Source organism: Panthera pardus, unplaced genomic scaffold, assembly GCF_024362965.1.
Source record: "Panthera pardus isolate Hobbes unplaced genomic scaffold, ASM2436296v1 HiC_scaffold_10, whole genome shotgun sequence".
Lineage (NCBI taxonomy): Eukaryota > Metazoa > Chordata > Mammalia > Carnivora > Felidae > Panthera > Panthera pardus.
Genome location: NW_026526655.1, coordinates 89,505,550 through 89,529,873, shown reverse-complemented (window position 1 = coordinate 89,529,873; position 24,324 = coordinate 89,505,550). Strand labels below are relative to the sequence as shown.

The 24,324-nt window shown below is 34.9% G+C and overlaps 1 protein-coding gene across 4 annotated transcripts in view; it reads right to left on the bottom strand.

Moving 5' to 3' along the window:
• The window catches only part of LRP1B (LDL receptor related protein 1B), a 1,871,086-nt gene that overhangs the window by 276,531 nt on the left and 1,570,231 nt on the right, over positions 1 to 24,324 (bottom strand). For all 4 annotated transcript variants that reach the window (XM_053909160.1, XM_053909154.1, XM_053909157.1 and 1 more), the window contains exons 46-52: positions 22,425 to 22,553; positions 19,671 to 19,790; positions 10,282 to 10,395; positions 9,890 to 10,039; positions 6,507 to 6,629; positions 4,624 to 4,743; positions 22 to 150 (exon numbers count right to left, since the gene is read on the bottom strand). In XM_053909160.1, coding sequence (XP_053765135.1) covers positions 22 to 150; positions 4,624 to 4,743; positions 6,507 to 6,629; positions 9,890 to 10,039; positions 10,282 to 10,395; positions 19,671 to 19,790; positions 22,425 to 22,553 — 885 coding nt within the window. The remainder of the gene's footprint in view (positions 1 to 21; positions 151 to 4,623; positions 4,744 to 6,506; positions 6,630 to 9,889; positions 10,040 to 10,281; positions 10,396 to 19,670; positions 19,791 to 22,424; positions 22,554 to 24,324) is intronic.

Here is a 24,324-nt window from a genome sequence, read left to right as displayed (position 1 = left end):
GCTTTCCTTCACGTGTCTTACCGCAGCCTGCTGTGGAGAGCTCATCACTTCCATTTGGACAGTCCCTTTCACCATCACAAAGCCAGTGCCGTGGCACACAGGCATGGGAGCCCTGACAGCTGAACATGTCAGTTGCACAGGTGGCAGTGCCTGAAACCCAAGGAAGGAATGCCATTAAGATCACTGCATGTCTTCTGGGAAAGTCTAACATTTATATTTCCCTTAGAAAGAAAGGACACAGAAGAATGTTGCTAACAAGGAAGAGATTGTAGCTATTTGGAATCATTAGATAGGATCCTTCTCCTACAGATGTTTACACATTTTCCTCCCAGAATGCATTTCTTGCTAATTGCAAGTGTCAGATTTCTTAAGGCTACATGGCAGAAAACAAGAAAGATCTTTTCTGCTTGTAACATGTAGCAAAGCATAGATATGTCATAGACTTGTGAATAAACTTTGATAACGTTTCTAAAAGACAGAACCTATAAGGATAATAATAATAATAGTAATAGGTATAATAACAATGTAATGATAATAATGAAATTTTTATTGCTTAATATATGCTAGGCACATAATATATTCACTCATTTAATTTTTGCAGTAATCCTAACCAGTAGACTATTATTAGCCTTATTTCACTGAAAGAAAACTGAGCCTCAGAGAAGTTGAAAGTCCCACAGGTTGAGCTAGGAGTCCAAAACTCTTCTGATTGCTAAGCACCTTCTCTTAACCACTAATGCTATGACTGTTACTCCCCACCTTGTGTTGGCTGAAAAGAATAAATATATGCATGTTCCTTTTTTTCATACACACTTAATAAATAGAATTTACCTTTGCTCTGTCAATTCAATGTCCCTTTAGATGTATGATGTTTTTCAGATGTGTACAGAAAGAAAAAAATGCTTGCTGACTTTCACTATAAATTCAAAGGGTCATTGGTGGTTTCTTTGTTTCTCCTTATGTGGGTATAGGGTAAACATATGAAACAGAACATGATTATTTCTCATGATATTTTCCTAGCTCCTGCTTTTATTTATATAACATGTTTGTTGAGTGAATCAGTTACATGACCCTCAAATCATGTTCTAACTTTTCTTTAACTTCATTTTCCTGGGAGCAAAAGCTGCCCATAGAAAGATGCTAGAAAGAAAGAAAGAAAAAGAAAGAAAGAAAGAAAGAAAGAAAGAAAGAAAGAAAGAAAGAAAGAAAGAAAGAAAGAAAGAAAGAAAGAAAACACATTGTTAGAACTATTCAAAAAAAAAAAAAAGCTATTATCTCCAGGAATAAAATACAATACGACTGAATGGAGTGAAGAGAGATATTTGTTTCCAGACATTTAAAGCAGTGACCAACATGCTTTCATTATATAATTATCATCTTTCTTTTCAGCTGTAGAGTTGCTAGGAGCAGAAAATGCTTTTCAAGGCAATGTTTTCAATACGGCAGGGCAACAGGGTGCCCATATAAAACCCCTTGAGGATTTTCTCCTTCATAAACATGACTGTCCTTCACATATACTTTAGCTTAGAAGACAGGATGGCAAGTGAATGTAGAAAAGTCCTCCAGGTAATTCACATGTGCTCATTTGATTGGGGATCAGTGCTAATAGAATGAGGTTTAATATGATATCTATTCCTGGAAGAAATCATAAAAAATCTATTAAATAAATGTTGCTTTCATTTAAAAATGAATTTACCTGCTAACTATTATGTCTTTAGTACCTTCTGTAATAAAATTATCTTCCTCCAGAATTTATTTTTATACTATTCCTCATAATGATCTATCTTTTCAAACTTGCCATTAAAATATAAAGTGTCACTTTTACTATTATACTCTCAATTAGTGCTTTAATTTCCATAATATTTTTGTTATTTAGCTTGAGTTTAAAAAAAAAAGGCATTCTCCCTAGTAAGGAAGTTTTGGTGCATGTGAAACTCCTTGTCTACTTTCCGATTATCACCCAATTTATTCTCAAGGTAGGCATAATAGATATAACATCAGTTTGGCTATTGAGAAATCTAATTCGCTACGACCTTGGAGAAGACTAGTGTTTGAGCTTCACTATTTGTAAAATGAGGGAAATGACTAGATAATTACTAAGACACCTCAAGCTATAAAATGGCATAAAGCTCTTTGCAGCTAATTTCCTGACTCCCTTGATAGTATTCAATAGATTCTGTGTTAAGAGCATGCCAAAACATCATAGTCAATTGGAAAGAAAATGGGCCAAAGAAAAAACTCATGGCATCATTCCATAGTTACTCCTGCCATCTGGAGACACATTGCCTTCCTCAGGGAAATGAATTCCAGGAAAGGAAGACAAGCTGAAAGATTTCCACCAGATCCATCTTGGGTACCTGCTCAGATATTATATTTGATTGGTAAGAGTTACCATCCCATTTAGGAAATCCTCCAGAGATCTGAATTCTGGTCCTAGCTCTGTCATTACTGATTCTCTGAGTGACCTAAAGCAATTTATTAACTAAATGGGATCCTCAGATTCCAAGTCAGAACCATTATTGTGTTTATTAAGAAAGGTTGTGCTTACAGCACATATTAGAATATTTAAAGATGAAGATTAAGAATCTACATTTTTGGGGCACCTGGGTGGCTCAGTTGGTTGGGTGACCAACTTCGGCTCAGGTCGTGATCTCACAGTTTGTGAGTTCGAGCCCCGCGTTGGGCTCTGTGCTGACAGCTCAGAGCCTGGAGCCTGCTTCAGATTCTGTGTCTCTCTCTCTCTACCCCTCCTCTGCTCACGCTCTGTGTCTCTCTGTCTCTCAATAATAAATAAATGTTAAAAAAATTAAAAAAAGAATCTACATTTTTAACAAACTTCTAAGAAGAATATTTTGTGCACTTAAGGTTGTGAACTACTGAGATAAATTATTTATAAAGTTTCTTTCCAAACCTAGTATATTAGATTCAGTTCATTCAATGATACTTGGTCTAAAGATTTTGTATGTGTCACCAGCTTAGCAGTTAGCATATAAAATACAACCTGTAAGTAAATTAAACAGACAGGTTTTGACAACAGGTAAACATGTCCATTACCATTTTAATTATTTAAAAAGTTATCAGCACATTGATAGATGTAGATTGGCAATAATACTCTGAAAAAGAACATTTATATTGTATACATTGATTCATGTTAGATGATCACAATAGTTACATAAGGGAGATTTTTTTGTACCCTCTTAATAGGTAGCAAAAATGCAGATGTGGGATAATTCAGCTCTGTATGATTGCATAAGCTTTATACCTCCTATTTTGCTGTGTCCACTCAGAAAAGACAGAGGTATCAATTGAGCACTTTGGTGTAGGGTGAAACAAAAGGTCAAATCCAAGATGATTTTAGTGACTGGCAACATGCTCACCTCATTGTAAGTAGGTGATTCTTTTGTTAAAATTAAAACAAAATCAATAGCAAAGAGGAAAAAGTAGTTAAAAGCCACTGGTGAAACATCTAATTGATTACTGATTTCTTTTTCCTTTCAGAGCTTTTCTACAGTGATCCTTCTGTATTTATCTGCCGCATAACTGTTTCAGCTATGTAAACAAAAGATAGATTTGGGGTGGCTAAAATACAAGAAAATAAATTGCCTGCTTTCAGGGGACATCTCTAATTTTATGTTGTTTACAAACAACTTGAATAGTATAAAATCCTAGCAACCTGTCTCAATGGAAGGGACCTAAAAGGCCACAACTACTGAAATTTAAAAATGGTGTTAAGTACACCTAACTCTGTACCTTATTCTATGCACCTTATTCTATGACTCAGGTCCTTTTCTCTCTAAAATAAGGATGATAAAAGCTATGAAATAGGGCTAATACAATGAGTAAAGATTTTATGCCTATAATACAAACATGCAAATAGAAACAGATCAGAAAGATAAACACAAAGACACATAAATAAATAGTAGAATGCCTGTCCATTTGTAATAAATTTATACAGACTAGATCACTTCCTTCTTTTTCCCCTTAAAAAAAATTAAGCTAATAATCCCATTTAAGTTATTTGTTAAATGTTTGTGATTATTTGAAAGCAATTACACTGGCTATGTAGTTGATACATAGTGGGACATTCTATCTCTAATCCTAGAAAGCTGTTTATTGAAGTACACTTAAAAATATATAAATATCCCCCTTCTTTACTATCTATTTAAAACAATCCACTAATAACAATCACTATAATACATATATACAAACATAAATAGTGTGGGTAGCTTGTGACAGTGCAAATCAGTATATTTTTGAGGGCCACTTAGCAATACATATCATGAGCCATGAAAAATGTTTGATTATTTGATCCAAGTATTCTCAGTCATTGAGATCTATTCCAAAGAAGTAATTGAATACTAAAAAAAAATAAAATTTGCAAATGTATTCATTGTGAATATTCAGGAAAAATCCTAAAAACTGAATAACTGTGTATGTAAAAATAGTAGAACGACAGGTTGTCATTAAAATAATAAAACCAGCTACATGGAAATGTATATGTAAATTTAAATTAAATTTAACAGAGTAGAAAACAGAGTTTCATGTTTTTGATTGCTCTAAAATTGTAGTGCACATATATCATATGCCTAAGAATTGAACGAGAACACAAAAGAAACAACTCACCGCAAATGCTATCACTTTCATCTAATCCATCTCCACAATCGTCCTCTCCATCACAAATCCAGTGTTTAGATATACATTTTTGTGCAGAACAAGCAAATTGGTTCCAAGAACAAGAAGAATCTAGACAACAAACAAAAATGTTTGCTTTAGATGCAATAGAAAAAAAAATCATGTGAGACCATCTTAGGATAGATCTGACAGTGAGAAAGTCCTTCCTTTAGATTTTGCTAAAATCAATTGTCTTATAATAAAACAAGCCAAATTTCTCTTCTCTACTACAGCTCTATAAAATTTTGACAACAGCCTGCTTATTCCCGCTGAGTGTTCAGGTTATGCAACATTTTTCCTCCCACAGAATTTTCACAGAATTATGCTGGCCACTCTCCCCTAAATATATATTCCAGGGTGTCATTAAAAAATTCAGCATCTGGTACATAGATATAAAACAAATATTCCAAGTGTCGTCTAGTCATCCGTCCTAATTTTTAATTGATTTTTGAACAACTAGAGAAAAAAATGCTTCTAAGGCAAGATTACAATGTGCTATATTCACCAGCATATATGTTTGTTTATAATGATGAGGTGACTAAGGGGCTTTTAGCTCAAAGACAAGCCACCAGTTTTACACCCCTACCTACTAAACCTTAAATGTTTTTACTTTTCTCTCTTAGGGACACTTAAGGCTGACTAATAACATCCAAATTCATTGGCATGGTGGCTTGTATTTTACTACCAAATTATGCATTTATAATAGTGTACTCCATTTATTTCCAAAGTCAGGTTTGTGATTTTTCTCCTTCACCCTTGGCCTATTCCTCCACTCAGCCTATTTATTACCAGGCAAAATCCAAAATAAAACCCTTCCAAATTCAAGTGTTCCAAATGTAAATGAGAATAAAAATAGACATTTGATTTTGATCCTATAAATTATTTAATAACCTTGCATCTTTATTTAAAATATTCACTTAGAAGACTTGTTGAAAAGAGTTTAGAAAAACTGAAGCCTGGAAAAAATGAAACTAAAGAAAGTACAACCGTATAATGGCTTCCTGTCCAGAAACTATGAATCTACATAAACTATTTGTAAAGTTCTCTGTTAATCCTGTTCAGAATCTGGCTCTAATGTAAAGATATATAGCATCTTAATCAAACAAAATGCACCTTCATATTTCATGATGACATTTACTTTTAGAGGAGTTTGACATTTCATAGAAGATCCATTTTTAATCTTTTCCTCTACTTTGTCTATTCACCACAGTGTACGTTATTTGTGTTAAATGAAAATAATGAATATATGCTTTGTTTCCCTGTAGAAAATTTCTTTGGCCTAGAAATTACAAAATCCATAAATTCTATAAAATAAATTTTCAAAGTGCTGTCTTGCCTTGCCAAGTAAAATGAAATGTACACATGAGAAATTAGGAGGTTAGATGCTGAGAGATGAGAATTTGAGGAAATACAAATTTAAGTAAACTATTTCAAACAATACATGTAATTAATAGAAACATTTAGAATAACAATGTTAATAGGTAGGCAGAGTATAATGAGTAGTGTGAACTAAAACCTTATTTTTTATAGCAGAAAGTAAATATATTAGCATTTCAAGGTAATAAGTCAGAAAATAAAGGTGTACCATTTAGATTGATAAAGATAACCATTAATGTTAAAATAAAAGGCTGGGACAGGAGACTGTTATTCTTTATTATAAGTTCTGTTCTATTTTAATTTTTATCATTTTGTAATATTTAATAAAAATGAAAATTGTTAAAATCAATTAGCAACATTTTTTATAAAATTCCTATGTAAAAAAGAGAACATCAGCATATAAGTAGTAATAAGGCATACAGAAAAAGAATGTCACAGAACAAGATAGAATGTCTCACCACAGTGGAACTCATCAAGTCCATCCTCACAATCTTTCTGACCATCACATATCCAGGTATTCAAAATACACCTTCCACTAGGACAACCAAAATAGTTTTCTTCACATTTATGTTTGTTTTGAACTGTGATAAAATACAGAATGTAATGTTAAATAATTTAAATTAATCTTAGCTTCCACAATGTTAGGTAGATAATAAAACAGTAATACTCTGGAAACTGGAACAGATAAGTAACAAAAAATCTTAAATGAAAGCTGAGATGGTCTCTTCAAGAATGTCAAGGTCATGGGAGTCTGGCTGGTCCAGTTGGTAGAGCATGAGACTCTTGATTCAGGGTCATGAGTTCAAGCCCCACATTGGGTGTGGAGCCTACTTAAAATAAAATTTTATATATATTAGGGGCGCCTGGGTGGCAAAGTCAGTTGGCTAAGCATCTGACTTTGGCTCAAGTCATGATCTCATGGCTCATGAATTCAAGCCCTGTGTTGGGCTCTGTGCTGACAGTTCAGAGCTTGAAGCCTGCTTTGGATTCTGGGTCTCCATCTCTCTCTGCCCCTCCCCTGCTTGCACTTTCTCTCTCTCTCTCTCAAAAATAAACATTAATTATTTTCATTTATATATATTACACACACATATACATATACATATACAAAAGAATGTCAAGGTCATGAAAACCAAGGAAAAACTAAAACAAGACAAAACAAAAACTGGCACAGACCAGAAGGGACTAGGAAGATATGATAATCAAATCCAACACAGGATTGGATCCTGGATCAGAAAAAAGATAATGGAAAAATTTGTTAAATACAAATAATGTGGAGTACCATTAATTAAAATAAAATACAATAAAATAAAACAAAACAATAAAACAAAATAGAACAAAATAAAACAAAACAAAATAAAACAGATAATTATGAAGTGAATGGGACTAAGGCTAAAGAATCATTTTTGGTGGAAAATATCTGTAATTCTATATTCATAAAGATGAATAACATTACAAAAACATTAGTGGGTCTTTACTGAGAAAGTGTGGGCTGGGTGTTCCTATTGTCTTGTATTCAGAGTATGCTTTGACAAGGTTTATATAAGCATTCTGTACTTTAAAAAGAAAAACAATTTACAATGGAATCTCTAAAAATGTTATCTCTTACATAAATATCTTGAGAATAAGTATCTGCATGCAAAGTTACTTTGTAAATTACATATTTTGTAGACTGTGGAGTATTGTTATTATCATTTCTTTTTTTTTTTTTTTTTTTTTGCATCTTTTTCAATGTTTATTTATTTGTTTTAAGAGACAGAGGGATAGAGCATGAGTGGGGTAGGGGCAGAGAGAAAGAGGGAGACACAGAATCTGAAGCAGGCTCCAGGCTCCAAGCTGTCAGCACAGAGCCTGATGCAGGGCTCAACCCCATGAACTGTGAGATCATGACGTGAGCCGTAACCAACTGAACCACCCAGGCGCCTCTTGTTATTATCACTTCTAAGAGAGCATATAAAATATTAGATTTTTCTCTACTAAATTAGGTTTTTCTCTACAAGGTCCCCTTGTACCTTTAGGTTTACATAGTTTTAGACTGGCTCATAGCCAATTTGGAAGGAAACCTTAGAATATACATCACAATATAATAATCCATTCACACTATAATAATCATACGACAATAATCCGTTGTGACTGTATTAAGATAACAATCCCATTTTATTTTTTCAAATGCCAATTTTGTATATTTAATTGAAAATGAAAATAAAATTTTTGACAGAATTCACCACTAAACTGAAAAATCATGTGATTTATGTCTTACTTTTTCTTAGGATATTGTCTAGATATCACCTAAGGTGTTTAGCCTGACCTATTACTGGCTTCCAGTCTGTCCAATCTACCTGTCTCATCAGTCTATGTAGCTCCCCTCTCCTTCTTGCCCACTATGATTATAATTCTTTATTAATGTTAAAAGTAAACTTTAAAAATAATTTGTTAATATTAGAAACATATAAAGGCCACAAAGTTTTTATATATGTGTAAGTTTTAATGAGTATCTATTACATGCTGCCTTCAAGTTAATTTTAAAAATTAACTACAGCCATAATGAGGTAATTTTTGTAGAAAGAACAACAGATTATGAATCTAGACACCCAGGGTCCATGAGTCTAAATCAGTGTTAGTATATTTCTTTTAAAACGTCTTATGTGATTAAAAGTAAAATGTGGAAGAGTTGCGGTGAGCCACAGTCACAAGTGCATATAAAAGTTCTCCATAGAACCGGAAAAGTTCTCCAGTTCCTCCTAGGATGCAGCTAGCCTTTCAAACACAGAAGGAACAAAAATGATATCAAGAATGTTACAAATCGTTGAGCAGGAAAACACAAAAATAAAAGGAATCTGCTAATGCAAATTAAGTGATAGATTATGAATTATTAAGAATATCGTTCGACACTAGAGATTGGGTGTGCGTGTGTGTATACTGCTGCATAGAATACCTATGAATATAATTTCCTAAAATATTTTTTAAAACTTGCATGTTAACTAAACATGGAAAAAGTGAGTATGGCAACAGGGTAAGAAGGAGGAAATACCACAGCTCCCAGTGAGACACGTGATTGCAAGGGTAAACAACCAATACACTTACAACCCTTCTGTACCCAGACACCATTCTGCTTTTCATTTTCAGTATGGTAGTCATGAAACTACTGAAATAGTTTCCTATAAAGCATATCTATTTCCAGTTATAGTAATTTAACACCTTTACTTCTTATATTTTTTTTTTAGATTTGTTTTCTCAAATACTTAGAAAGGAACAGCACTTTTCAATGGAAAGCATTCTGTTAAGAATGCAGATGACAATCTGAAAGAGCTTATGTTTGCAAAAATGGTTAAAAAGTCAGATATAAATATGCCTTTCTGACCTTGATCCAGTGAAAATAACTGTTACTCATGCTACTATGTCAAAAGATTGTGTAAACTTCATCAAACAGCCTAACATGACAATACAAACTGTATGACATTGAATAAAGCCAGTGGTGAGAAACATTGTCTCTCCCCCTTTAGTTCATGAATATTTTTTTTCTCACTATGTAATACTTCCATGGAAACTTTAGAGATCACACATTTTAAGACTTAATCACCAACTTTAAGAGGATTAATGACGAATTGAACATTCAAAGGAAATCGATCCAAATACAGAACAGATTTCTTGAGCATCATTTCATAACTCATTAAAAAACATCAAGGGGCATGTTTGGAAGAGGATGGTTTCCTGTAATTTAGTCTACATTATTTAAATTTTAATCCTAACCACTGGATATCAAAAATAAAGTTTCACAAATTTATTGTATACAATGAGACTCTAAATCTCAAGGCAAAGACTTTTTTCTTTCTAGAATTACCTGGGCATTTTAATTCATCTGAGTAGTCCCCACAGTCGTTAGACCCATCACATATCCAACTTGGCAGGACACACAGTGAGGTAGAATTACATCTTATAAACCCTGTGGTTTTCACTCCAAGTTTATAGAAATGTGTACAATCTGTATTATCTGTAAGGAGGTAAACAGAAAATGAAAAACACCTCATCTGCAAAGATTATGAGCCTTCTATGTAGGTCACAGAAACAAGAAAAGTTAACCTCATTTGAAGAGATAAAAATGCAATTATCCTACACAACAGGGGTTAATTACACATCAATTCTGGACAAGGTTCAGTGAAACATTGGGCAGTGCTCCATGGAATGCCAAAGGTACCCAGGGGGGAACAAACAAAAGGTAGTGGAATATCTTACTGCAATTCTTTTCATCTGAAGCATCTGCACAATCTATGTTCTGGTTGCATCGTGCTGATCTTGGAATGCATGTCCCATCTGCACAACGAAACTCAACAGAGGCACAGGTTGAAACTGGAAAAACAGGTAAATAAAGAAATGGATAGATGAGACAAAAGCGGCTTCTTGCTCTAACATTCTGAGTACAGATGGTCTCTGACTTACCATGGTTCGAAATGAGTTTTTGGCTTTATGAGAGTGTGAAAACCATACACTTTCAGTTGAACCTATACTTCAAATATGGAATTTTGATCTTTTCCTGAGCTAAACATCCGCAATATGATGATACTTTCTCTCTTGATGCTGGGGAGCAGCAGGGAGCCACAGCTCCCAGTGAGACACGTGATTGCAAGGGTAAACAACCAATTCACTTACAACCATTCTGTACCCAGACACCATTGTGTTTTTCATTTTCAGTATGGTAGTCACAAAATTATACAAGATACACAATACTTTATTATAACATTGAATTTTTGTTGGATGATTTTGCCCACCTATAGCCTAATGTAAGTAAGTGTTCTGAGCATGTTTAAGGTAGGCTGGGCTAAACTATGACATTTGATAGGGTGGGTGTATTAAATGCATTTTGACTGACAATATTTTCAACTTATGATGGGTGTATCAGGACATAACTGCATTATAAGTCGGGGAAGGTATGTATTTCAATTAATTCACATAGTTTTGTTTGGTTCTACTTTTTTAACTCTGGGAAGTCAAACTTAACCCATGGCTCCCACCTTTGCAAGCTTGGGTTAGAAGTCTCATACGTCTTCCCTGTAGCACACCTATTCTCTCCATTGTGGTACTTAAAATACCTCATTGCAATTGCCTGTCTATGTATCTGCTCCCCCACTAAGTTGTAAGCTCCATGAACGCAAGGACTGTCCCTTGTTCCCATGATAATATAAGCGCAGCACTAAGCCAACATACCAACAAAACAAAACAAAACAAAACAAAACAAAAACGAAAACAAACAAAAAAACTGCATGTTGCTGAGAAATTCTTTCTCCTTCCAATTTCAAAAGTACACGGTTGTAACACTAAGCAAATGTCTAATTGAGTTAGTATAGGGAATTCAGAATCTGGTTGCAAAGAAGTGGAAGTCGACTTTGATGAAAAGAGCAGACAGCCAGCCAGAGACACTGAGATGGAGCAACCACTGAGCATTTGCTTTATTACTCAGAGGAAATAGCTCAGCAATGCTAGAAAGTCATCCATGCCATTTTCTACTCCTTTACACAGCCATATCACTAATATCTGCTATAGGAAATATGAATCCCTCGTTCTCAGAAGCATAAATGTGGTATGACTTGTCTCTATTGTTAGTAAGTATGGCTTTCCAATTCCCTGCTATGCTTAGATGAGAATCAGTTTCAATATGCTACTGTCATTATCTACACCATACAGAATAGCTTATGCTTAATCATATATTCCTTTCTACTTTGCTCACACATTCATTACCATACAATGGTTTCTAGCAATATGTTGTGAACAGGTGCATGACATACTATGTACATTAGATTAACTTAGGTGAGAATTTTATTCCAAATTCAAATTTCCACAGGTGGCTTATGTAAATGTACAACCTGAAGGGCTCTTTGATTATGCCACTTTTACTAGTGTTGATATTTTAAAGAGCCCATTTAATTATAAATAGAAATTATATCAATTGTAAATGGTTAAAATGCCACCTTAAAATATGCAAATTTTACTCAAGGGTGTATGTGTCATTTGTATTTCATAATGCACTGTTCTTATTATATTTAATTGTATCTTGCAATTGTATCCTTATTTGTGCTTAAATGATGATTAGAATAAATGTTTTATTTACAATTTACAATTATAATTGCCTCAGTGTTTTCTTCATTAAAAATAACATCTTATCATATGAAACAGATAATGCTATTATGAATAGAAATAAATACACTGTTCCAAACAGGAAAAAAAAAAAGATATTCTTCTTTTACATCTACAAAAGCAAAAACTCTTCCATATTCCTTTCAATTACATTTTACATTCAATATTTTTTTCAATAGAAACAGCAAATGGAATATATAACATAGAAAGCAATCATGACAAGCATTTATATTTTGTTTCTTACTTTGCTATCTATCAGAATCTCCTATTAAGAAGTTGTATTCCAAAAGATCCTGTATAGTGCCTTTATTGAGAAGACAGGGTTCAAATTTCAATAGTGCTGTATTACAAGGTATTTAAACCCATATGCTTCCATTCTACACAAAGCAAAGATATTATCAATTGTCCTGCTTCCTGGTACATTGGCTGACAGAATAATGAATGCTATGTAAATGCTTAACTAGAGACTTCCTTGAATTTTTTATTTTAAAATTTCTTATGATTTGATTATTTTGAAACATGGTACATGTAATTGCATAACGTTAATTAAATTATTGGTACTAAATTTAGGATGTTTAAGAATTACTTGAGGAGATGTATTTAATGTCTGCTTTTTAGTATCTTACTTCACATTCTGCTTAAAGTTAATCCTTAAAGATTAAAAAAAAAAAAAACCCAACATCCTAGACAGTGGTAATATTCCCAGACAAATCTAAAAAGATTATCTCATAATACCCCTGGGTTTCCATCTGATACTCACAGAGTTTAAGGATGCCAGAACAATCACAATAGGCACAATCACAACTCATTCCACCACCTCCATCTCTCCCCAAACTTCCACAGAGAATCCTCTGTATATGTGGCAGGGAGCCCATCTGAGTGGGGATTGGCAGCAGATAGAGTGAAGAGGCAAATTATAACTCCGTGAACATGGGGGTGGCATCTCACACAGTTAAGAGGACTCGAGATCCAGCAATGTCACCGTAATGGAGGTTCAAAAATAATTGTACTAGGGCTCTCAGGTGGAAGTGCATGTAAAGAATGCGAGAAGAGTAGGAATGTGGAGCAAGTGGAACCCAGTTTTAGATGGTATTCTGAGAAGAGGAAAGAAAGGACAGGAAATCTGACTAGATGAAAACACACTATAACTTTGAAGTTGAAAAGAGGTGTTAGGAGATAATATTTAAAAGAAACACATGGGCAAAAGGATGAGGTAGGGGGTCAGGAAAACTGGGCAGAGGGTAGAATATTTGTAGGATGTGTGTTTTCGTCCACTTTCCAATAAAAAAATATGGCTAATGAATCTTGGTGAGGAGGACCAGGCAGACCTATTAGAGTAGGTGCAATGTGCAAATAGGAAGACTGTACCTTTACTTCAAATCCTCTCTCCACAGAGTCTATAACTTGGTGTAGAGTTTGGGAACCATCGGAGGGTTAACTAGGATGTTAAGTCACACTGAAATTGGACATACTAAGTGGTTGCAGCATTTCATACGCAGTAGAAGCAAGGTGGTTGTGGGGATTAATATCTCCAGCATCTGTAGGCAAGGAAGGAGAGGGAGATGGGAGGAGTCCATGGGAACCACAGGAACTTTAGTAAACAGGTAAGCAAATGCCTCTTCTGCCAAAACGTCTTCTGCTATGTTCCTTCAACTATATTTTTTCCCCACTTTGTTTTGGTCAGTCAAGTATTGAAATGTGTTTCACCCTTCGGGTAATTTTTGAGGGAGAAATGTACTGGAATCTCTAATTTGTCAAGTGAATATGAAAGCCTTCTGTCAATTTTTCCTCAGGCTAAAAGTCCCGAAAAACAGAGAAAAGAAAATAATGTAGTCCAAATAAAGATAAGCCAAGTGAGAAATACTAGACTTTTCCCTCCAGATAGTCCAAAAGGAGAAGGAAGCCTGCAAAATGTGAGTGAAAACAGCACAGCCACACCAGGAATAGCAATGAGATACTACAAAGGAAGATCTGACAGGGAATGTGGATCAAAGCAGCAGTAAGAGGGAATAAAACCATTCTTCCCCTCATATACTTTCTTAATTTTCCTGCTCCAGACACTTTCTTTTGTCTGTGTCAGTTAAAATATTTAATGAGATAGGAAAGATATAAGATCGATTAGTCTTTCTGTGTTTTTTAGGACACTTGTTATAAATAACTTAAGTCAATGTTTTCTCTTCCAACTTCCCTGCCCAGCCTGCAGCACAGGGAAGCTGACAAAGAGAAAGAAAGAAAGAGAAAGAAAGAAAGAAAGAAAGAAAGAAAGAAAGAAAGAAAGAAAGAAAGAAAGAAAGAAAGAAAACATTAAATTTGCTGTCATATCTCTTCTGTTTACTTTCAAACCACATCTTTTATTTAACTTACTGCTTAGGCTCTAAAGGTATGCAAACCCAGAAGGAATGATGATTTCGTCTATAGGCATGCTTATCTCTTCCTTTAGCGTATTGTTTGTGGATTCTTCAAAGTTTTATTATGAACTTATGAAAAAACAATCACCAGTTTCCTCTCCTTTAGGTAGCCTTAGAACTACTTAGCTCTCCAGTCCACCTAAAGGTGTCCAAGTGGCCCAGGCAAGTTCATGTACTTCCCAAAGGGAGTAATTAGACCCATCTCAATTGGGAGAGAAGGAAGGATATCATGTACTCTCCCCGAACCTATTCACACAACCTCTCACACAACCAGAAGAGGAATACGGAATGACAAACTTTCTGAACAATTCTTCAGGTTATCTCCTTCCACCCTGCCAGGTAGCCTGATGTCTAAAACTCTCAGGGCAGTAATAAAAGATTTACAAGGATTTAGGGTTTTGCTTCTCTTCAAAAAGAGAAGAAACTAAAACTAATTCCTTATAATATCCATTTCCACTCTGTAAACAGATTTTCTGCCTTGTGGAATAAGAAAGAAAGAAAGAAAGAAAGAAAGAAAGAAAGAAAGAAAGAAAGAAAGAAAGAAAGAAAGATTAATTACTATTAAGATCTAAACTAAAGAAAAAAAGTGTAAAATACTTCAAGTAATTTACAGATGATTCCACCGTAGCCTCTCTCCATAGCCTATCAAACTGTCTCTGTGTATATTGACTTTTTATTGTACTAATTTATATTTTTCATGTCTTGCTTTATTTATGTTAAAAAGTACTGGAGGCACCTGGGTAGCTCAGTTGGTTAAACATCCGACTTCAGCTCAGGTCATGATCTTACCGTTGGCAGGTTCGAGCCCCATGTTGTGCTCTGTGCTGACAGCTCAGAGCCTGGAGCCTGCTTTGGATTCTGTGTCTCCCTTTCTCTGTCCCCTTCCCCCTGGCTTGCACTCTCTCTGTTTCTCAAAAATAAATAAAAAACATTAAAAATTTAAAAAAAAGTAATAGGTAGCACAAGTGTGTGTGTGTGCATGCATGCACGCAGGTGTGAGTGCCCACGTGTGCACATGTATATATATAACAAAGCACTGCATCCACATGTTGCACTGACTATAGAAACAGAGAAGGTGTATCTGGAAGAAAACACTTGGAGAGAGAACTCCTTTTCCATTGTCCCTGAGCCCTTACATGTTCCTTTTCAAATTTCATTATTTTTTAGGTACGATAAGGTTCCATTTGCTGGATGGCTATGCATCTGAATTACTGACTTATAAGATAAATTGGCTTATGGGATATAGACCCAGAAAGTCTTTCCCTAGGATGTGAAATGTGCCCTACAAGGACACTATGTGAATAAAATTAATATGAGGGAAAAATCAAATCCACAGATGTAACTGTAATAAATAATCTCATCTAAAAAGGTACCCATTTGTTTATCCTAAAGGAGCTACTTTGCTTACTTAAATCTATTAATTTCTAGCTAGTAATAAAGTATATGAGTTTTCATGAGCGCTCTTAGTTTCAAGCATCCTATATTACACAGGAAGAATTTCAAGGCATACGTTTTAGTTGTTGTTTTTAAGATATCCAATAGTTATGATTTTTACATTATTATTATCACAAAAGAAAAGTCTTGACTGAAACTTGATTCATAAATGCAGTAGTTCTTGTCCAAGTACAAGACTGAGATAGTTATAACACAGAAATCAAAAGTTTAGTCTAAGAAAGGGGAAATAACATTGTGAGTTATTTTTATTGTTATTCAGCAGCTGGTAATGATAACATTAGGCACAATAAAATCTATCTATATTTGTTGGAAGACTTACTGCTCCCCCAGCAACATAAGAATTTGGCATACACCTACCATGTACTAGGTACTCTGTTTCATAAACTTCAACTCATGGACTAATTTGTTTACCACCTTTGAAAAAATGTTTTTTTTTTTTTCATTTTTCAAGAAAATCCCCAGTAAGTTATTAACTTCCCACAGTTCCTTTTATGAATTTTGTTGTAAAATCTACTTTTCGTATCTATTGTTCAATTCCTTCACATTCTATCTTGATATTTTTATCTTTATCCTAGCTTAAAGTCTTTATTATATTCTCACTTCCTGCCTGCAAAAAAATAATAAAACATACTTTTTTTTTTGGTCTACTTATAGTTTGGTGTCCTCCTTTCTTCCAAACACTTATCCATTTCCCTACACTTATCCCAGTATCTTACTATACTTTATCATTTTTGATATTTTATATGCAGTCTGAAATAACAGTTGATTTAGTCTGCAAAAGTATTTGGGTCTTCCTAAGCTACAGGGTCAACCTTAAATAGTAAGCTACTCAAGTGTTTGGCCAAAGTCTTATGGTCTAAGATGGCAGAGTAACTTCTTAACCCTTTTCTAGTGACAAATTATTTGTGCACATTCTGTCCTCTTCCACAACTTTGCATAACCTTCTCATAGCAACTGGACTTCACATCTTTCCTTTACCATCAATCTTTTCTTTTAAAAAAATGTCTATTTATTTTTGAGAGAGAGATAAAACAAGAGCAGGGGAGGTGCAGAGAGAGAGAGAGATGGAGAATCTGAAGAAGGCTCAGACCTGTCAGCGCAGAGCCTCACGTGAGACTTGAACTCACCAACCGTGAGATCATGATCTGGGCCGAAATCAAGAATTGAACGCTTAACTGACTGAGCCACTCAGGCACCCCAACCATCAGTCTTTTCTAAAAATAGTATTCTTCACTGTATTTACTCCTTCACCATACATTTTCTGCTCCAACCCAATGAAATTTCGCTGTTCTTTACAATTGTTCTTTACCACTGAACTGACTCCCAACGAAGGTTACCAAGAAATTATCTCCTATTTGCCAAGTTCAATGACCCTCTAGTCTATGCCTGGCTTCTTGCCTTCCCCATAACACTTTACAAGGCTAACTGATTCTCCCTTCGTAAAAAATAATAACAATTTCCTATGAAGATCTTTCTATTAGTCCTGTGATCTGATTCTCCTTTTTTGCGTTATTAGTATATTTAGTTTTTTTTTTTTTATTTCAATAGGCAATTCTGATGTACTCCCCTACAACTATTACTCCATACATCCTCTGAGCTTTCTCTCTGTAATGAGTTCAAAATAAACACTTCTCTTCTAAATATACTACTGGAGCCCCAGCTCTACATCTATCTAAATGTCTTTGGAACAGTTCCATCTGAATGTCTACAGGTGCTCCCCTCTCAGAACGCAAATATTATCTTATTCCTATCCCACGTGAACAAAAGACCTATAAAAATAAATTTAAAAAATAATGAAACACAAATAATAATTTAAAAACAAAAACAAAAGCTCACAAAACGCATCTATTCTTTCCTATGCTTTCTCTGGGATTATTACCCGAGATAAACCTTTTAAAATTTGTTGTATCTGTCTCTCTCCTCTTAATCTCATATTTGGCTGCTGTGATAGCCTCCTGTTTTATCTTTCTGATGTCAGTATTATAGTTTTCATTTTCACAATCAAAGTGTTTTTTTTTCCTCTTTTTTTTTTTTTTAAATATAAATTTGATTATATTGGATTTCCTTTAAACCTTCACTGACTTTCTGGTGACTACAAGGTGAAGTTTATGTTCCTTAAAATGGGTCAAAATACATCTTCAAGTCATGGCTCCTTCCTCTAATTTGTCTCATTTTTTCTAAACCACTTGCCAGTATGCAATCAGGCTCTGACCATATCAAATTATTTGCAGCTTTCAATATTAGTCTCCCTACTTGGAATTACCTTCTATTTTGATCATTCCACCTTATTTATACCTTATTCCAACCCACTCCCCCAAGAAAAACTTGGTATTCTTATATGTGCAATTATAGTACTTGATATAAATCTTCATCTGTAAATTACTATCTTTCACTTGCAGTTTGAACTCCTAAAGAACAGGCAGATGACTTATTAATTTTATGTGTTCATCCTTAATGCATTGTACCCAATGAAATGTGTTCAGTGAATGAAGATTTTTAAAGGAAAATTGGTTTAGAAAATTCTTTTGGGTCCAGATTTTAGGAGGCCTTAAATGTCAGACTAAAACATTTGTTGTTTATTCTGTAAACACCAGGACTCCATTTGTGATTCTTTATCATGTCTATGATTAAAAATACAAGGTGAATCCTTATATAGCATTTACTATATGCCGAGTTCTGTTCTGAGCTTTTAATATACTCATTTAATTATTGCCTCTTTTCTTATAGCTTGGGAAACTGAGGCACAGATTGGTTAAGTATTTTATCCAAAGACAGAGTCAGTATTGGGGTTGGGGCTAAGGTTTTGTCCCAGGTAGTCTGGTTTGCTTATCTGTCCCAGTAATCACTGTAAGAACAAGTTAAATAAAACATTATAGCATGATTAACAACAATTGCATTAACTGGAAAGAGTATATGCAGGGAGACAAGTTAAAGGACTGCTGTGTTGGGGTGTCTGGGTGGCTCAGTCAATTGAGTTTCTGACTCTTTGTTTCAGCTCAGGTAAAGACCCCAGGGTCATGGGATATATCTATACTCAATGTGGAGAATGCTTGGGATTCTCTCTCCCTCTCCCCCTCTCCCTCTCTCTCAATATTAAATACATACATACATACATAAGGAACGCTGTGTTAATCCAGGCTCAAGGTAGATTGAAAGGGAAGATATTTCAAAGAATTGGATGATTTATTGATGCATGGGCATGTCGGTGATAAAGTATGGAGGAAAGAGGAATCCAAGTTTTCCTGTCTGGTTGTTAGGAAAATGATGAAACACACTCATGTGAAAAACAGAGAATTGAGAAATGAAGGAGAGCATTTTTGGAGCAGTACATTCAGTATTACACATTCTTGTAGAAATGTCCAATAAACAAGGAGGTAGAACTCAAGATGTAAGAAATGACATGAGTTTTGAAGTGAGTGAAGGGATAAAAATCAGAATAGAGAATATAGTCATAATTTTCAATGAATTCTAATAACTCCCCTCCAACAGCATCTACGAAAATGTGGCCCATATATGTTAGCAGGTGCTATATACCAAAAGGGTGAAACCACTGTGCTGTCAGGGACACACTATGGAAAATTTCAGGAAACAGCATCATAACATTCCTAGGCTGAAGCAGCACATATTTACCTTTACAGTCTAATTCATCAGAGTTGTCCCCACAGTCATTTTCACCATCACATAACTTGCCATGCGTAATGCAACGACGATTGTAGCAGGGCTTGAAACCTCGTCGACAGCTTCTGTTTTCTTATAAATGAAAATAGAAACAGAACTGGATGTCTTACAGAGATATTTTTAAAACAAAGAAAATCACTGATGAGATCTCATTCATAACAATTGGATCATGTATCTATGAAACAAGTGCTGTGCAGGATCAAAGCTCTAGATTAGAGCTTTGCATATTCATGCATTATCAAGTGGTATATTCAGTAAAGACCTTTTTGACTAAGTATTTTAACTTCAATGTTCATACTTGGAGACCTCTTCAAATTATACTCACATTATTGCTTCTTATATTTGTGTCCACTAGCATGGAAATAAACATACTAAACTTTCTCAAGAAATCAGTCTCTACCTCAAAAGACATAAAGACACTCTCAAAACCTATCTCCTATCTCTTCTGCATGCTGTAAGGATTTTATAACAAGAAAAATAAGTGGCAAAACATGTATCCCTGAATCAGTGAATCAGAGAGTTACCGAAATATCCATAAATTCCCTTAAAAATTATATGAGTGGCTCAGTTGGTTAAACATCTGACTCTTGATTTCGGCTCAGGTCGTGATCTCACAGTTAGTGAGTTCGAGCCCTGCATGGAGCTCTGTGCTGATAGTGTGGAGCCTGCTTGGGATTCTCTCTCCCCGTCTTTCTCAGCCCCTCCCCGACTTGTGTGTGCGTGCACATGCTCTCTCTCTCTCTCTCTCAAAATAAATAAATAAACTTAAAAAAACATTGAAAAATGTCTACCAAATTTTCTAAGAATAATAATAATTGCTTTCTAAATGTATTTACCTTAAAGAGAGTTTCCTGGGGCACCTGGGTGTCTCAGTCGGTTAAGTGTCCGACTTCAGTTCAGGTCATGATCTCAAGGTCTGTGAGTTTGAGCCCTGTGTTGGGCTCTGTGCTGACAGCTCAGAGCCTGGAGCCTGCTTCAGATTCTGTGTCTCCCTCTCTCTCTGCCCCTCCCCCCTCATGCTCTGCCTCTCTCTGTCTCTGACAAATGAATAAACCTTTAAAAAATAAAAAAAAAAAAAGAGGGTCTCCTGTATTTTCTGATTTGGGGCAGAAGGTACCACTTACAATAATAATAACTGCCATTTACTGAACACTAATTTTGTGCCAGGCTCTATATTGAGCAAATGTACATATACTTTTGTTTATTTAGTGTTCTGAATCAACATTCAAACTAGGTTTGTCTTGTAGTGAGAAATAAAAATACAGAGAAGTACCCTTGCTCCTACAAGTCATACACTAGTAGGTTTAGGAACATAAATGCAACCTCAGGTGTAACTCCAAAGCCTAAAATCTACATCTACGGGTGTATCCCACAGGCCAAATGCAGCCTGTGAGCCTGTTTTTGTATAGCTCTGGCTCTAAGAATGGTGTTTATATTTTTAAAAAGTTTAAAAAAAGTTTTTTAAATAAAGGATAATTCACAGAGAGCACTTTTGGCCCACAAACCCTACATTACTTAACTAGCTAACCCTTTCCAGATAAAGTTTGCCAACCACTGCTCACACGAATATTTTTAGGAGATAAAAATAATGTGAAATATATTCTCAAGACAATTCATAATAAATACAAATTGCAAGCTGATTATTATATTTTTATATAGTTTAATATTTTCATAGTGTATAGAATATAACCATTCATTCAAGTGAATATGCCAGTTGAGGTAAATTCACTAAGATTTCAGTTATAGATCAATCATGGACAAATTGCATCTGACTATCATTTTAACGGAGAGTGTGATTCTGCAACATAAAAGAGAGAACTGCCTGTGAATTGCCCAAACTCTATCTTCCTCTTATTTTAACCACTCTTTGATCATTTAGGTATAATTATTATCCAGGTTATAGAACAAAGGAGAAAAGTAGAAACCAAATTCCAGATATATATTCCTGAATTTTACAGAGCATACAATATCAACACTCTTATACTGCAGTGCAAAAATAAATCAAACCATTTTGGAAATAAGCTGGAACAATGCTACAATAACTATTAATGATTACACATACACAAACTTCCAGGAAAAATATTGTGATGAAGGTAAACATCAGTTGCTTGCTGGGCTCAAAAAGCCAATCTCTACCCTCAAGAGAGAACAAAATGTTGACCATCACTTGGTGTCACCTATAGAGGTACAGCTGGCAGAACTCCCTGCTTGATGGGGAGGATAGCTAAGGCAATAAGCCCTTGTACCCAAAGACACTAGCCCTGGACCAATCCAGGAGGCAAAAATAAGGATGACACTTTGATATCAGCTCAACAATGTGCTGACTGATGGTGAAACTTTACTGCAGAATAAACTTACAATATCTACCAAAACTAATATTTCTGACTTACACTTTAGGAATGTAACCCTAAAACTTACTCCTACATGATGAATAACTAGACAGCTAAAAAGAAAGGCTCTTAAATTTGTACTTTGTAGACAGAAAGCCATGGGGAAATTCTTCACTGAGTATCGTGAGTACCGAATAGGAAATAAGGAGCCCCGTTTGAACAAGAACAAAGCCAAATCTATGCCTTAGACCTGCATATTATTACAGACATTCAGGAAATCATACGTATGAACTAAATGGAGATAATCAAACCAAAAACTATAAAAATAATTACAAACTGCTCTCTGAAACAAGGACATCATACATGGGACACTTACCACAGTAGAGTAGTTTCTCATCTGACTTATCCTTACAGTGAGGAATGCCATCACAGGTGAGCTGGTAGTCGATACACTCTCCATTTCCACACTCAAACTCTGAATACATGTTGCAAGAGGAATTTTTTGCTGAAAGGGAAAAAGTCAAGGTTTTTACTCAATAACAAACATAATGTTTGCTGTTTTTACCTTCCCTTTCTAAAACTTTTGGGACTTGCCTCACTTCATTTTTCTTTTATACCTATTTGTATATTTTGTTAATTATTTTGTGACTATATATGTATGGAAAGAAGGATGGGCTTAAATTTGGGTAACTATATTTGTGCATATTGCTTAACAGTCCACCTTAAAAAGAAATTGTAAAAAAAAAGAACCAGTTAAATGGGCTCTGTACATATTGAGAGTGTGTGTGTGTGTGTGTGTGTGTGTGAGTGTGTGTGTTTTCTTATCGGAACCTATTATATACTCTTCAATACATTGACATTTTCCAGACATAGACTTCTCTTGTTTGTTTGTTTGTTTATTTATTTACATTTGAGTGTAGTTGACACTCAATATTACCACAGTTTCAGGGACAGTGTTCTTTTTTTTTTTTTTTTTTGTTAATTATTGACTTGATTCATCTCATTTAAATCTACCTCCAACCTATATTCCTCTCCAACTACCTTTTAGCAGCTTTTGTCATTCAGATGTACTGAAACTGCTAAAAAGATTCTCCTCAGTCTCTTGTTCTGTGCATTGTGGGAGGTACCAGGGAGCAGAACTGATACACACGGCCAGCACCTGCTCCTTGAAATGCACAGAAAACCATGGATTAAACTGGTAGAAGAGCCTGATAAACTGAAAAGCATGTGAACCAGAATTTATGGGCTCCAAGTGACCACCACCATATTGTCTCACTTCTAAATCTCAAGATTTTACTAAGAAATTAAAAGCCAGAGTTTCTGGGGCACCTGGGTGGCTCAGTTGGTTAAGCGTCCGGCTTCGGCTCAGGTCATGATCTTGCGGTTTGTAGGTTTGAGCCCTGTGTCGGGTTCTGTGCTGACAGCTCAGAGCCTGGAGCCTGCTTCGAATTCTGAATTCTGTGTCTCCCCCTTCTTTTCTTTTCCTCCCCTGTTCATGCTCTGTCTCTATCTCTCAAGAATAAATAAACTTAAAAAATAAAAAAAATTAAAATAAATAAATAAATAAAAGCCTGAGTTTTTATGTGGCTTGCCCAATCTGTGAGCAAAGACCCACAGCAACAAAGTATGAGCAAACAAACAAAAACCAAAAACATCTTTCTACAGCTAGGTTTCATTGTTTCATTCCTGGAACACCAGTGTGTAACCCCTGTTGTAGAAAGAGCTTTCCTGGGGAAAATGGACTTATTTTTATTCTTAAATAATAGATTTGCCAGCAAACACTTGGAATCTAATGTTTTGGTTGCATCCCTTGTGTTGTTTGCTTCCTTGTACTCACTCCATTGCTTGTTGAATAATTGTACAGCAAAATCTAGTCATGTTAATTATGTTGGAGGTAACTGGAATTCATTTATCTCCACTAATGCAGAAAACAGAGCTTAATTTTATAATTTACTACCAATTTCTTTTTAAAGCTATATTTCAGAAATATTCCAGCCACTATTACTACTTGAAGTTTCCAGTGTTTTCTTTATTATTTCTAGAAATTATCTCATTTTCACAGATTATCAATCTACCTACCTATGACTTTTAATTGAACTCTTTCATCGGTAATTTTTTTTCATATTCTAAAAATATTTCGTTTTCTTGGTGCAGTCTAAATTTCAGTGGTCATTAGCTAAGGTGGAAAGTCATCTTAGAGAAAGTAACAAAGAATTAAAAAATCTAAAATATCATTAACTTTAAAGAAAGAAGAGCTGGAGCATCGGGGTGGCTCA